We start from the raw sequence: 15,151 nt of genomic DNA, 5'->3' as shown, positions 1-15,151 counted from the left end.
CTGGAAGCTTGAGGTCCTCCCTCGGCTGTAAGTGAAGCCTGACCAGAGAAGAAAACAACAGCACCGTTGTCGATCCTTATACACAATGCAGCATAGCGCATTTTAATAGTTCAGCTTTAATAGTACATTACATTATATAATTTTATTTTCACTTACTTTACATCCATGAATACTAATAAATTTAACTACCGGCCTTGATGATCTCCTTTTTCAAAAGTATGTGTATTATACGCCATTGTAAAGATATTGTATTGATAAAATTTTCTTATCTTATTCTACAGAGTAGGAACTGGGACTAACGTTCCGACTGTACTCCATGCAATTTAGACACTCACTAAATTGTTCCTTACTTCCGAAATGCACTCGTTAAATATTGATCTCATTCGCGCAGGCGCAGTTTTAGCGTGTTGTTCAGTCTGAGAATTCTTTCTACTCCTCATCATCACAGGTCTTCGACTCAGTTATTTCATTTCCAGTCAATAAAAGTCATATTCACACCCAATATGACTTGAGCCCAGCCGCTGCATTGCCCTCTACATACTTGCCATTTCCACTGTGCTGTGTTAGCTGCCTTCCCCGGATGGACGACTTTTTGGCCACAATAGGTAGTAATCTTGCCGTATATCCAGACGATCCACTAGGGGGGACAATGTATTCACCGCGCTTACTATGAGTTCGAATGCACATGATAACACGTGGAAGGGCGAATTTCATTGAGAGCAAAACTATGACAACCAGAGCTGCGGAGATCATAACAATTGCAATAGTTGAAATTTCTCCTTCATCCCAAACCTCCTCCTGTCTACTCATTTCTGGCGTCACAGTGGGCGATTTAGTGGTAATCAATACCGAAGTAGAAGACGAGTTTAAGCACCTTTCTTCGCTGGGACACCGACTTCTTACTGTCGGCGATCTAAGAGTTGCAGTGGGTGAGTCAGGCCGAGTGGACGAACTCGTGGACTCCTTATAATAATAACTCGGACAAGCCAGAGCTAAAATCTCATTGTTCGTGCGGTCACTTGGTTTTTGAGGAATTTTTCTTTGATAGGAATTACCCCAACATTCCAGTGGGCCGAGTGAAAAATCCGATTTCTCACTTTTCTGATGGAATAACAATCCTCTGACGGGAAGAGAAGATTTATCTGTCAAATACCCCTCGTCAACTCTCCAATGATTATCCTTGCTGTCACAGTTGCACATCTTTCCCGGACCCACACAAGAAGGAGGCTTTTTACTACCGCATGCGCACTTCTTACTTCCGGGCTCAGCTCCTCCCCAGTATTCCTGTTTCGAGTCGTTACGTGATAACCAAAACGCGTGTGAAGGTCCGCGAGGCGTGTTAAGAAGTTTGGAAGTAAAGCAATGAAACCGGATGTGTTGCCGGCACTCCTTGCTTCTCTCTATCAGTTGAGTGATTTGTTCCATTTCAATCGAGTCGGAATACGTAACATGATGTTTATAATACGAACTCATCCTATAAAAAGTATTGCCCACACGAATCTTCTTCATTTTGTCGTGAGTTATGACAGTGTAGGTGCGCTTTCTTTCGCTTGTTATATTACAAAACGCTGTGTAAGTTTTCCCGTCTCCTTGTGAATCTAGCAAACACAACACGCTTTTCTTTAATCCCAGGGACCTGTAAAATTCACAGGTTGGCCTGTACTTGGACACTTCACACTTGTCTCCCTCGAACTGAGTATAGGTGCAGTCGCAATGGAAACGTTCCCAATCCTGAGAACATTTACCACCATTTTTGCAGGGATTCGGCTGACAATGATTTAATATTCCGCAAACATATCTCGGGTCATCTCTGGTGTGTTTACTAATTTTAAGATTCTTTAAAGATATCTTTTGACTGTCTATTTGTAAATTTAGGATGCAACCAACGAAACCAGGATAAATTCTTTTTTCTTGGTCGTAGCCCCCAAGAAATATCTTTAAACGAGACTTGTTTGAGAATTCCTGCATCAAAAGAGAATGATTTAAAGGTTTTGTTCTAGTTTTACCATCCACAAGAAGACGAACTTCTTTTCCCCGGATGCTTGCGTTTACACTGTGCCATTCTCCATCGTCAAGATTAGGGCCTATGGCCAGCTCAGTCCTTGATCCGTTGGGAGCAATGACGTCATAAAGTAAAGAGCCACCGGACAGACGGATGTGTAACTTGACTTTGATAGCGCTTCGTGATAGAAGAAGACCTTTCTCGACGTGCGTGCGGAATCGAAAGCTGGCAGAAAACGTGTCATTATCTATCGGTAATTTTTTGACAGTCACCTTGAAGCCTTCATTGGGGCTACTCACGGTTACAACACGATAGTCGATTTCCTTGCATTTAAACGACGCTTGTCCAAATAGATCATATCCAGGGTGAGGATCTTGTTCAAACTCTTCAATAATGTTTTTACCACGGAATGTCAAGTCTTCTATACAACCACGAAAGTTTAGCTTTGGACATTTCGAGTAGACATAAGACCTGTATTCACGAAGACTCATTCCACCTACGTAAACCTTCTTTAAACCAAAATCTTTATATACTTCTCGCGTAATTTGAAAATTCTTTACGGAATCCACATAAATCTCCGCCTTTCGACCGTATTGCAGTACAGTTACACTGTGCCATTTGCCATCATTCAAATTCTTTTGCGGGTGAACAATGTCAAGCTGTCCCACTTCATGACTGCCTCCAAGATAAGCGAGGTAGCTACAAGGAAGAAGATGAAACATCAGTAGAGGTCGCTAAGTTGGTCATTGAATAACCAAGTGATCCTCGCATTAAACTGCACAAATAAGTCAGCTTGTGCTCATAAAATTTCTTCTTTTTATCACCACCCATCGATTACATTTCATAAAACAATTATTGAATTCGGTCTCACTCTATTTCATGAATTATGATTTATCAAATATTTTCGTTTGCGCGAGATTGGTCTGAACGCATCACGTGACCGAATATTTCCCTAAAACTGTAGGATATCCAAAGATATCCACAGCAAACTGTCAGCTGTCAATCAAAGTTTTTTCAATTTCGTTGCAAAATATGCAAAGGATAATAAACATAATAGCCTCTGTCTTTCGAATATGATCGTATATTTGTCCTTGGACATTGTCTGTTCCTCGAAGCTCAGTTTTGGAACAGATAATGTCCGCGGACAAATTTCCGTGCATTTTTTCACGCCAAATAGAGACTATTGTTTATTTTTTAAACTTCGTGTTTGAGTTTTCCGCGTCAACCTTCGGCTTCAACATTGAGCAACATCATGCTCAACCTCATTCAATAATTGACTATTACTATAAATTAGACTTACTATGAGAACTCTGATTGGTCGAGAGCATACAGTCAATATAGAATAGCGTGCGAAATTAACATGATAACTCAATATCTGCAGATATTGGTTATCATGTCGAGTTCAAGTTCTGCCTAGTTTCCAATTCCCTCGTCTGTATAGTGTTCTTAAACTTTTGCAAACTCAGAGAGAAGTGTCTTGTGCCGGCATCGGCAGAAATCTCCGACCTTGGTTTTTAATAATTCCAAGAGATTATATTCTCTCTCAAGAATTCATGATAACATGCTCAACCTCATCCAATAATTGCTTATTAGCAAGGAAACATGTAGTAACCCGGTAAGAGCAAAAGATTAAGTCAACTGTTTTTAACTACTTCCCTCGGGAATAATTGAAAGGTGGTTTTGATCCGTTCAGGATCCAGATTTAGCTCAGATATTCTTTCGGTGTGGCAGTTGGTCTTTGTGGTGTTTGACTCTTTATATACTTAGCACTCAGGCTGCATCATATAAACCTCATCTTAAATCTTAATTTTTAGCGGATTTTTTGGGATTTTCATTCCAGCTATTAAGTTTTGATCATCATTTTTCCAGTTTCTTATAAGCCTTAATACCTCTGCCTGGATTCATTCATGTTATGTACCAATTGATAATCAAGCATGATAAATAAGTTTTATACGAGAACTAGTTAATTAACAATAAGATTAAGATCTTAAAGTTTTCTAAAATGTAACACTTGAAGAGCCTCAAGCTCGAGTCATCTATCTCGCATATAAATAAGGAGCTAATAGTCTAATTGTCTTGGTAAGTTTCGTGACCAGACGTTCAAATCTTAACATCAATTTTATTAGCGTACAAGCTCACGTGCTTAGGTTACTCAGTCCTCTCTATCTCTCATGAAGTAGGTAACGAGTAGCGTAGTCAACCAGATTGCAGTATTTGTGACAGAACGCAAAAACAAAATATGCCATGGCATGAGGGAAGAGCTAATTTCGAAGATGTGATTTTATTAAAATATTTGGTTTTTTTTCTTCATTCGCATATGAAATTCAAGATACTTTAGCAATGAGGCTGAAGTGGTCTCAGAGTTAATAGAGCACCTCCCGAGTACTGTACAACCAAAACCAAAAAAAAATTCACAACAGCCAATCAGATTGAAGGAAGAAATCCCGAGAAGCTAATGAGAACGCGTTTGCGATTCACTGCTACCAAGACGCAAATGGGTTTAATTTTGCACGTAGCTGATTGTTAGAGAGGATTTCGCGAGCTCATCGACCGATCCCTACTCCAAGAAGATAGCACTGAAATCGGTTCAGCTAAACCAAAAATAAGTTCGTGACTGATCAGGCAAGCCGCGAAATATTTTTTAGTTAAATCTAATTGGTTGTGGAACGGATATTGTAATATCAATAACATACCACTGTAGACAAAAGCCAAAGCACCACTTTGCATTCGAAATTAAATTGAAAATGACTCTGGCTAGAATTTTAAGAGGTTAATTGCTAATTTAGACAGGGAGTGGCAGTTATCAGTTCCATGAACATGAAATAGAGCGCACTACTGGTCGCAATTCCCACGATTTGTGTCTAAATTGTGAAGCACTCTGAGCATAATTCTGATATTTTGTTCAAAGTATCCTTTATAGAGGCTTAAATAATTATTTATTTTGATTTGCAACATGAGTAGGTTTCCTTCAATGTCTGACAAAGGCGGAAATAGATTGAATCGTCGAAGAATTGCTTCAGATAAATCATATTATAAATCATGCCTTCTTTGGTAACAAAATCAACTGATTTTTAAAATAAATGCAAACATGCCAAACTGCAATTGTCTCCGGCAAAGTGGAATTTTCAACTTATATAGTTATGAAATATTAACGCGAGAAAGGAATCAGTTTCAGGCATAGGTAATTTCTCCGTCCAGTAATTTTCTCAGTTTATTTTCACGCATAAAAGAAATAATAAATAACGACAAAATGTTAATACGAGAGTTTTGCGGCTTTGATCTAAAGAAGGTTCTCTTTCTTAACATCATCAGAGATTTATGGCAGACAATAAGGAAAATCAGTCTTCAGATCCTAAAAGTGTCAGTACTCAGCAGTCGATCATCTATGTCAAATGCAAATGCTTTAAAAACTAAAACAATATTTTAAAAGGAGAATCATGAGCCCTAATATTAGCATTCAAATCACTTTACTATGATCCGTGACTCACTTGGAGTCTGAGAGTAAGAAGAGCATCTGATCTAATCATTATCTTCATTGATCATTGCTCTCCTATTGGGGTGTAGGACCACGCAATTTGATTCACATAAATTAAAACCATTTCTTTCTCATTGATAAAAACATTTACAGGAACTGTGCATTTTTTGTTTTACCTTGAAGAGGAATCGTATCCTTTCAAAACCAAACAAAGAGATGCCCCCCCTCCTGCTTTAAACTGAGTTTTTGCAACGCATTGTGTCATATTTGGTTTGAAAAAATCTCAAAACAGTAAATCACCCCCTACCGAGCTCTCCATAAAGAGTTTAGAGTAATTTTTCCTTTAACAATTTACTCCTTATCATTTCGTATTGATTTTCAGTGATGCCCACCTTTTTTCTTTTTTTTTTTTTTTGCAGCAAGAAGCAATTTTTGTCTAGTTCAAAACAGTGGAACAATAAAATTGTTTCTGATTTTGGAAGGTTTCTCGCAAATTTCATAGAATGAAAAGACCTTGTCGCAGTTGGTGGTTTGAGCAAAATATTTATCATTTCTCTGAACAGTGCATGACCGAAAAAGAGAAATCATTGTAAACATATCTTGATTGTAAAACCCACCAATTTTGCATTGATAACCAAGATAAGACGATTACAACATTCACTTGAAACGAGAATTTTTAATACCCTATCATGTGAATAACGTACTACCCTTTTTTCCTTTTTCAGTCTCGCATTTTTTTAACGACTGGATAAATTCGGCACGCGTCTCTAAAAATAAAGATTTCACTCTTTCAAGAGTATTGTTTGGAGCACTATTTTTAGCGCTGAATGTAAATATCTCTTTGTTTCGTCGGTTATTATGTGAATGAAATTACGTGAAAAGTAGGAATCGTATACCTAACTGTTACTGAATTTTTGGATTACAGAGTTATTATATTCTAAATTGGTTAACTTTCTCAGCATGCAAACTTGAATTACTGCCTTGGGAAGTTTGAAGCAGCCTTCTTTTAGCCAAACATTCCAGTTACGCCGTGGATATCTTACCTATCGAAAGAAGCTAAATAAACCGCTTAGAAATGATAACTTCTTTTTGGACAAAAATTCACTCAGAAATCAAGCGATTTAAACTATCTATCAAGAGGTAATTGGCATACAATGACATCTAGCCTTAGTGTCCTCTTGTTTGCTTTTGTACAGGAAGAGAAACAAGTTATATCTAACTGTTTACGATTTCACAAAACACTCCCATTCTCTTCAGCTTGTTAAAAATAACAATAATAAAGAAACCCACCGCACTTGTCCGTGATGGAGGCAAAGCTGAAGGTAATCCATAACTCTCGTTTCATCTGTTCCGTAGATGAGAAGACCGTTCGGGTGAATGGATCGGAATCGCAGCGTTATTTTAGTTTTCCGAGGATCAGTTTTTCCCCTTATGCCATAAGTGATATAACTTTTGCCTTCCAGCTGCAGTTGCGAGGCAAATGTTATCGTAATTGTGAATACGAGAGTGAAGAGAAGCAGTAGAAGGCTCCAAACATATTGCAGACCCATCGCGTACATGCAAGTTCGACCCTGCGAGGCGCTTCAAAAGAATAGAACAATTGCAGATGGTAAACCAGGTAATTACAAGCGAATAAACTTTAGTTGGCCTCGGCGGGCGCTCTGTTGCAGTTCCACCATGCTGATTTGCGTTCAAGAATGAAACACAATACTAGTGTTCCCCGCAAGAAGAAACTAGCTGTTTCGATTTCGAAGCTATAGAGGGCAGAAAATTTGGTCAGTAGGGGATTGGAAATTATGAATCATCCAATGAGATGATAGCGCGTTAATAAGCGTTAATTGATTTTTCTTCCTCTTCACAGGCCAGGTGTTTCATTTGACACTTCCACGACGAGCCTCGAAGATTTTCAATCCGCGAAATCAACGAAAAGAAAACAAGCTTAATAACCTTTCAAAAGCCAGTTGAAATTAAAAAAGAACGGGCATTGAAGATTGAGAGGATTTTATCTTCGCCGAAATAAAGTGCATTAACATAATTTTCAATTCTCGAACAGCTAGAAGTGACTCCAACTGCCTGTTCGCCCCAAAACGTGATACAGTTCATTGTTCGAGGCCGAATGAATTTTATTATAATCAAGGCTGAGTTTCTAATTAGGAGATACAGTTCTAACTAGGATAAATGAGCTTACATAATAAATGCGCTCTACTTAGCCACACTCTGTTCGCGGCGGCTTACAACAAGTTTTGTCGCATAAGGAGGGATTCTTTTTAATTTTAATCGCAGTGGTTAGAATTCGTATTCAATTTATGTTTTCAAATACGCGCCATTCCACGAGTACAACTGGCTCTTTTAGCCAATGACGATACAGAATTAGCTTATCATAGATGTCTTGTTGAGGTGTACTACTTCGAAAATATTTTCATGCCTCAAGCTGTTATAGACTTGCGTGAAAATAAAATTTACGAAGTAATCCCTGACACTTTAGATTCTATTATTTCTGCGACGAGCCGCCTCAAAATCGTGAATATTTCATGCAAAAATATATCTTCATTTAAAAAGGATACCACTGAATGATGCTCTTTGGATAATTAAAGCTTATCTCGAATATCCTTGAAAGAAAAAGAGCTTCAAAATTGTAGACTTGATTCATTTACGCTGACAGCTCGTGTAAAAGTTATTAGCGAGTCGCAATAATTTCGCAGCAAATCTAAAGTTGCTCGCTGTCAGACCATGAAGCTGACTGACTATATTTTGATGTTGAGGTTTCACATCTACGTGCGAGAGAAGAAAGATTTGTCAAAGTATTTCTCGGCGTATTTGGTTTTTGAACCGCCGTGAAATAAAAACAACAAATTTTAAATGAAATAATTTGTAACTTTTTGAAAGTGCACTAACTGTGTCATTTTTTTCGGGACTTTTCTCGTATTTTCAGAAACATTCTCTATTCAAATAACAACCAGAACTTCGGACTTGCGCCATTTAATTTTTTGAAAATTATTTATTTTCCCTTTAATCTTAACGTAATTTCCATATTCTCAAAAGCATCGAAAATAGTAGTTAGCGGAATGAAATTTACATTGGACTACTTTGGTCTAAATTGTAAAGTTTCGTTAACACATGGACTTAAAACTAAGATATTATCAAAGAAACTTTAAATTTTTTTGGGAGATGATTTTTTTATAATCCCCTTTGGTTCTGAATTTACATCTTTTCGCTATTAAGAAGGATATCATCAATTTTCTCGTTAAGTATTTTCCAGCCCGCCTCACCGGCGTTTATTCCTGCGATCACTATCTCAGATATCTACTTAAATTTGTCGTGGCGGACAAGGTCACAAAAGAAAATTTACCATGTTGTAAATAGGGATATAATCAGAGTATAAAGATCATAATAACACTAAACGATGATGAAGTTAAATTGAATCAAAATGAAATTAGTTCTCTGATATCCACATTTTAAAAGTTGAGTTTTGATTGCAACACCAAAGGCGCTATATTTTTTGGGGGTAAAAAACATTTTCCTTTTTCGGTGGAATTCACTAAACTAATTAGTATGCAAATAACCATAGGAGAGAGTTTGATTAAATTGTTTTTCATGAATGATATTCTAGAATAAAAGTAAGAATTTCAACCAAAACTGAAATCACATGATAAATTTGTTCTTGTTGTACTTAAAAAGCGGTGCTAATCTTAAAACAAAAAATAATAATAATACTAATAATACTACTAATAAAAACAGATTATTAAGCCTAAGAGTTAAAAATCAGGCAAAATATTCCAAGAGATTCTTCCTGCTCACTAACTGCAATATGACAAAACAACCAACGACTTATCTCTCTAGATCTGATTATCAAAATGGCTCGGTGAGCAGCCGACACAATTACGACACTGAGTTGATAAGAACCCTGTAGATATCGAGGGGCAGTCACGTCTAATAATGTTTTAAAGGAATGTGAGAAAAATTCTTGTTATCAAAGATTATAGTCTCAAATGGACTTAATCGTGTAAAATTATGTATTTTCCTTTTTAAAATCAGCAACATGCATGAAATAGGATAAATGGAATATCAAAGGAGACTTCTAAAATCGGCTAGATGTACTCGATGCATAAATCGGGTAAATGATTCAACACACTGAGATCCTTGTTAAACGAACCTAATAATTGCTATATTTTGAATTGGGTCCTGGAAGGCGAAAATTCATATTAATAATTTATTCAATTTCCATTTATTTTTATTTGAGTTTCATTTATTAACCCACTTATTCATCCCTTTTCATTCAAGTGTCATTCCCCCTTTTTTTCCTTTTTCATTTTTTGATGTTGTTGCACGCGATGCAAGGTGCCCCAAAACTCGCTTTGTATTCACTGTTTTTTATCGCACGCAGTAAAGCTTAATACAAAGTAGAATCAAGTTCTTTCTGGCGATCAAGTAAGAAAGATGATAAAAAAAAGTGTTTGTAATGCAGCCAAAACCACAAAGAGAATTTTATCTACTGGTCCTTAAAGTGCACCTAAACCCAAACATTTTTTTTTGCTTAACGAAATAAACGTATTTTTTGGAGTATTTCTGTGCAAAAATTTTTTTATTTGCTCAAATCTTCAACTTTCTGTGCCCGGTCAAAATACAGAAAATCGGCCGCCATCTTGCCCCACGACCGAGTTTAAAGAGGAATGGCTCTAGCGGGTAATGTGACGTCAAATCGAGAACACGAAAGTCTGCATTTCACACATTTTCACTTGTTTGGGAAGGTTGTAGTCGATATTGTCCGAAAATATGCCGACTAAGTGTGTTGTAGAAGGATGTAGCAATGTGCGAAATTTGCAAGAGGGTATCGCGCTTCATACATTCCTCATACAACACACCTAATCGGCATACTTCGGACAATATCAACGACAACCTTCCCAAACAAGTGAAAATGTGTGAAATGCAGACTTTCGTGTTCTCGATTTGACGTCACATTACCCGCTAGAGCCATTCCTCTTTAAACTCGGTCGTGGGGCAAGATGGCGGCCGATTTTCCGTATTTTGACTGAGCACAGAAAATGAAATATTTGAACAAATTAAAAAATTTTTGCACAGAAATACTCCAAAAAATAAGCTTATTTCGTTAAGCGAAAAAAATTTTTTGGGTTTAGGTGCATTTTAACACAGTTAAAGGTCTGAGTTCTTGCGGAGCTCTGATAAACCCCTTTGCGCATGCTCTGTGTTTGACTAGTTTGGGTGCAACATAGACAATGACTGACCTTCCTACAGTTATATAGACTAATCAAATAGGCAACGTCGCGAATTTGGTATTGATAAATGCGCTCCATGGTGAGAGAATACTGCACATATATTCAAAGCTTAGAGAGTAGTTTCTGTTAAGGGAATCAAACGTACCATGTAGGCAATTGTGCATTTGGGCAAAATGCAAGGTAGATCTATTCGGTTTGATGCTCTCGTGACAGAGCAAACACGTTTTTCAGTCCACAGTCCACCGCCCACAGTCGGAGCCATTCCTGCCTTTTCAAATCTGTTTTTGTAATTTCGTTACATTCAAGTCAGCGGCATCGACCGTCTTTGCTCCAAAAAATCTACAAGGGAGTGAAGACTCGAATTTACGATTGATTCTGTCAAATATGATAAACAAAGAAATAACAAAAGTGAATGTTAAGGATATCACAACAATGGTCATGGTAGACGATCCAGTTTCTTCATTTCTATCCGTGTTTGCGGTTTTTTCCATCACATTGGCTTGGTGGAAACTGTTCAGGCTGAAATTCCCCCTTTGAAGAGTCTTAAAGGTAAATATTTTTATTTCGTTTAGCAAATAGACGTTGCCTTTTGATGACAGATCTATTTGATTACAAGACCGTGATTGACATTAATTCCGTACTGTGATTTAAAAGTGTTAGCTTATTATGTTTAAAACCGGTTTCCAGAAGAACTTATAAAAGAGAGAAGTCGTGTTCATGGTCTGTTCGCAACCTCGTTCTCAGAGTCTCTCATCTTCCAGCCCCCTGGAGCGGGAAGATGAGAGACCCTGGGAACGAGATTGAGTTTGTTCGCTTACCAAAATCTGCAAACCTGTAGAGCGAGACTATTTTTGCCACCAGCCACAGAAGTAAGTTTCCAATCACGTTTTCTGGATTTTTGCTACGAGATTAAGATTTTATTTGTGTTTTTCTGATTTCGAATCAAAAATGTATTTCTTTTAGATCGAATAATTATTAAAGCTTGGATTAATATTCTACGGTTTGTAGTGGTCGTCTGAGCTGACCAGTTCCGAGTAAAAACACAGTTTTGTTTAATGAAAGGATGAAAATGTTTTGAGAAGCGTTTGCTCAAACGGTATGTTACTTGGCAACTCTTGACTAGGTTCTGAGGCGGTTCTTGAAAATTGTGGGCTTTCTGGAGATTCCTTCGCAAACTTTTTTTTCCGCCCTTGACACTGCCTTAGACAGGTCGTCGTCAATCGACGATCAATTTGTCGCTCGTTCCGATTTTGAAGAAAGCTGATGCTTCGCTGTCTTCCTCAATTTCCCATCACTCTAATGGTCTACCTGTGAAATCGGATTTTTTGTTTTTCTTGTTGAAAAGCAACCCAGTCACTGGTAAAGTGGTCTTGTCTCGTAAGTACCCCGCATCTGCGCACCAAATTCTATCCCTGGCATCACAGTTACATAATTTCATTCCTGCACATGAAGGTGGCTCTGTCACTCCACATGCGCACTTTTTACCCCCTGGTTGTGCTTCTCCCCAGTATTCTTGTGAACTTGAAAGCATCCTGAACAGAAAGTGGTGTGTAAGAATTTTACGGAAGCCTGTTCCAACGCACCCCTGACCTTTATGTGTCAATCTCTTTTGGTTTCAGGGAACAACTTTTGATTTAGAAAAATAATTTGAAATTTATTGCTGATTTCGAGAGGCTTGAAATTTGCGAACATCGCGGAGACAAAATTCTTTGCATCTCGCGACGAAGAATCAGGTGAACTAAAAAAATTGTCTGCGTTTGCACTCTTGTGCAAGAAGGTGATACCTGGTCAGAATAATTTATGAGAAATTGGCTTGAAATATAGAATATTTGTGTGAGTTCAAATAGGAACTGAGGGTAATGATGATTAGCTATATAGCAAAGACACATAAGAATCAGTTGAGAAAGCTGACAGAAATCGCTTCTCTCAATTAGAATTTTCCATTTTTTCACTCCAAAATAAAAGAAATGGTTTCTTACCTTATTCTTCCCTGAACAAACTCCAGTCTGAAAAATTGTCCACTTGTTGCTTTACTATGCATAAGAAGACCATACGGGTGAATAGTTAAAAATCTTAGCTGTGAATTGGCTTCCGAGGGTTGGTGTCTGTCGATTACCGATCAAAAGATAAAAACACTCATAACCGTTGAGAAGCCAAGGAGGGGTTTTGCCACAGAAAGTACAAGAAATAACAGACCTTTCATCATTACTAGTTTATTTATTTATTTACTTATTGCCCCCATTGCTTCTCGATCTTTTTGTAAGGAATAGCCAAATTCACAACTATGGTACCAGAACAGCCAGTAATTATCGAACGCATCTGTGCCGTACAAATGTCAAGCAGTTTACAATTCTCTACCAAGGTCCTAAAATTTGGAACTATCTCCCTATTTCAGTCACTCGTTCGTCAAACTTTCTCATCTTTAAAGCGAAATTGGAGGAGTTTTTACTTAAATAACCACTGAATTGGCCAAGCCACACATTCGCAACACTTTTTCTTTACTTAATTTATTATTGTAAGTGGGGCGGCTCTCCCATAAGCCTGGTGGCTTCTTGGGTCTCCTCGCCTTTTAACTGTTATCGCTGTAATTAACTATTTTTTAATTGTTAAAATAAGGCAAATAAAGATGATGATGATGATGATGATTTAGCCTTAGGGTCAGACTAAACGAGGATGAGAAAAACAATTATTGCAAAGACAATATCTGAAGGACTAACATTTGCATATTTGTTATCCAACTGTACTTCGTAGTGTACAAATAACACCCAAGACGAGGGTGTTACGAAAACGAAGACTTAAGACCTAAGACCTAAGACCCGGTCTTCGTTTTCGTAGCACGAAAACGAAGACCCTTTATTAAAAGCAGAAAATCCTTTGAAAGTACGGTTGTAGACGTACCCTGAGCACTAGTAATATTGTTATTTCAGCTTTTGATATGCTAAGACAGTTCGCGCGTGGTTTTTCTTGTTCTCTCTTCAGCCACCACTGCTTTCAGCTCTTCGATTTGTTTTTCTATGCAATGAGTCCAAATTTGGAACAGACATCCCCATCGAAGAAGCGATCGGAATATTTTAGGGCCTTACTAAGGTTAAGCAGGCTAGTGTAGCGGTGGAATCCGTAAGAGAGAAACCACAGCACACGGTTAACGGATTCTCCAGACGCTTATTTAGTCACGAGCGCGGGAAAGCTCCGCAACTCCTTCAAAAACACTTTTTTAAAACATACACACGTCTCTTACCACGAGTAGTCTATCTCTGAAGGGGTCCAATTACGAGACAATACAATCGTACCCTAACTGCGTGACCCACGTGAGTAACGCACGACGCGGTACAACTCTTCTACACTAGCGTTCGAATTCTGCCTGCTGTTCCAGAATGATAATATGTGTGGTAAGTTTACCCGAGGAAACCCTCGAGAATTTCGACACCAAATTGGCTCGCATAGCGTAACAGAACAGACATGACGGGCCGTATAATATACGGGCACTATAATAATGGAAGAAACGCGTGAAGTGTAATGTATTATATTACTAAGCGTTGTTGCTGTTTAATGTGTGTTTAACTTGTAATTTCTACGGTTTTCTGTTTACAGGATCTTCGTTTTCGTACCACGAAAACGAAGACCGGGTCTTGGGTCTTAGGTCTTCGTTTTCGAGGGTCTTCGTTTCGTAACACCCCTCAAGACGAGTACCAATCTCGCGGTATTTATACTCCAGAGAACCGGTTTAACATGATTTCTCGCATCGCGCAAAGTTACACGTCGGAGAGTCGGGATGGCTGGCGAATATGGATCCAAGTTCATTAGATAAATAAAACGAAGAAAATCAGTTAGACGACAATGAAATTATATCATTTATCGAAGAAAATAGAAACAGCAACACGACGAAGCGTCAAGTCTGTTCCGCTTCGCAAACTTCTGTCACGCACTCCCTGTAAATAAGTGTCCGCAAAATCGCCCAAAATGATATAACAATTTGGCGTGTTGGATCGTAAATAACTTATATCACGTTTTGGTGTGTCACATCGCTGAGTATTTTACTCGTTATTATACTCAAGTAGTTTAAGGCCTGGGTCAGGAGATTAAATTGCCTTAAGAAATTTAACAGCCGTATCTCCATTGATATACAGCCGATTGCGCTGAAACTTTCATGGACGATAGATTTCCATACGAACTTTTATCTTTTGGCAACATTGCCAACGACGATGGTCACGTGTCGGGTCACGTGATCAAAACGCTACTCAATCGGTTTCTATCGGAATAGCTGTTATTACAGTTGAGCCCACGGTACAGCGGTATTAGTTACAGAGTGCGCGAAAGCGAGGCTTTCGGGTCAAATGGAATCACCTCCACAAACACTCGTGTGACAATTTGACCTGTGGAGTGTTTTCTTCGTTTGTGATTGCAGAGCTGGTAGTTCATCCGGCCTATTTCTGTTGTGAA

General features: G+C 38.2%; 1 protein-coding gene across 1 annotated transcript; it reads right to left on the bottom strand.

The window, feature by feature from the left end:
- Positions 1–98: 98 nt before the first annotated feature.
- On the bottom strand, positions 99–7,826 carry LOC111335856 (contactin-associated protein like 5-3-like). The gene is made up of 2 exons (XM_088755511.1): positions 6,768–7,826; positions 99–2,701 (listed from the first exon to the last, which is right to left on the bottom strand). The coding sequence occupies exons 1-2, from the start codon at positions 7,034–7,036 to the stop codon at positions 493–495; spliced, it is 2,478 nt and encodes an 825-aa protein (XP_088611637.1). The 5' UTR covers positions 7,037–7,826; the 3' UTR covers positions 99–492.
- Positions 7,827–15,151: the final 7,325 nt, after the last annotated feature.

This window comes from Stylophora pistillata, chromosome 3 (genome assembly GCF_964205215.1).
Source record: "Stylophora pistillata chromosome 3, jaStyPist1.2, whole genome shotgun sequence".
NCBI lineage: Eukaryota > Metazoa > Cnidaria > Anthozoa > Scleractinia > Pocilloporidae > Stylophora > Stylophora pistillata.
This window is presented reverse-complemented; position numbering and strand designations above follow the sequence as displayed.

Coding starts and splice junctions, on each gene's coding strand:
- LOC111335856 (XM_088755511.1), bottom strand. CDS start 7,036: ATGTACGCGATGGGTCTGCAATATGTTTGGAGCCTTCTACTGCTTCTC. Junction 2,702..6,767: donor CTCCATCACGGACAAGTGCG/GTGGGTTTCTTT, acceptor TCTTCCTTGTAG/CTACCTCGCTTATCTTGGAG.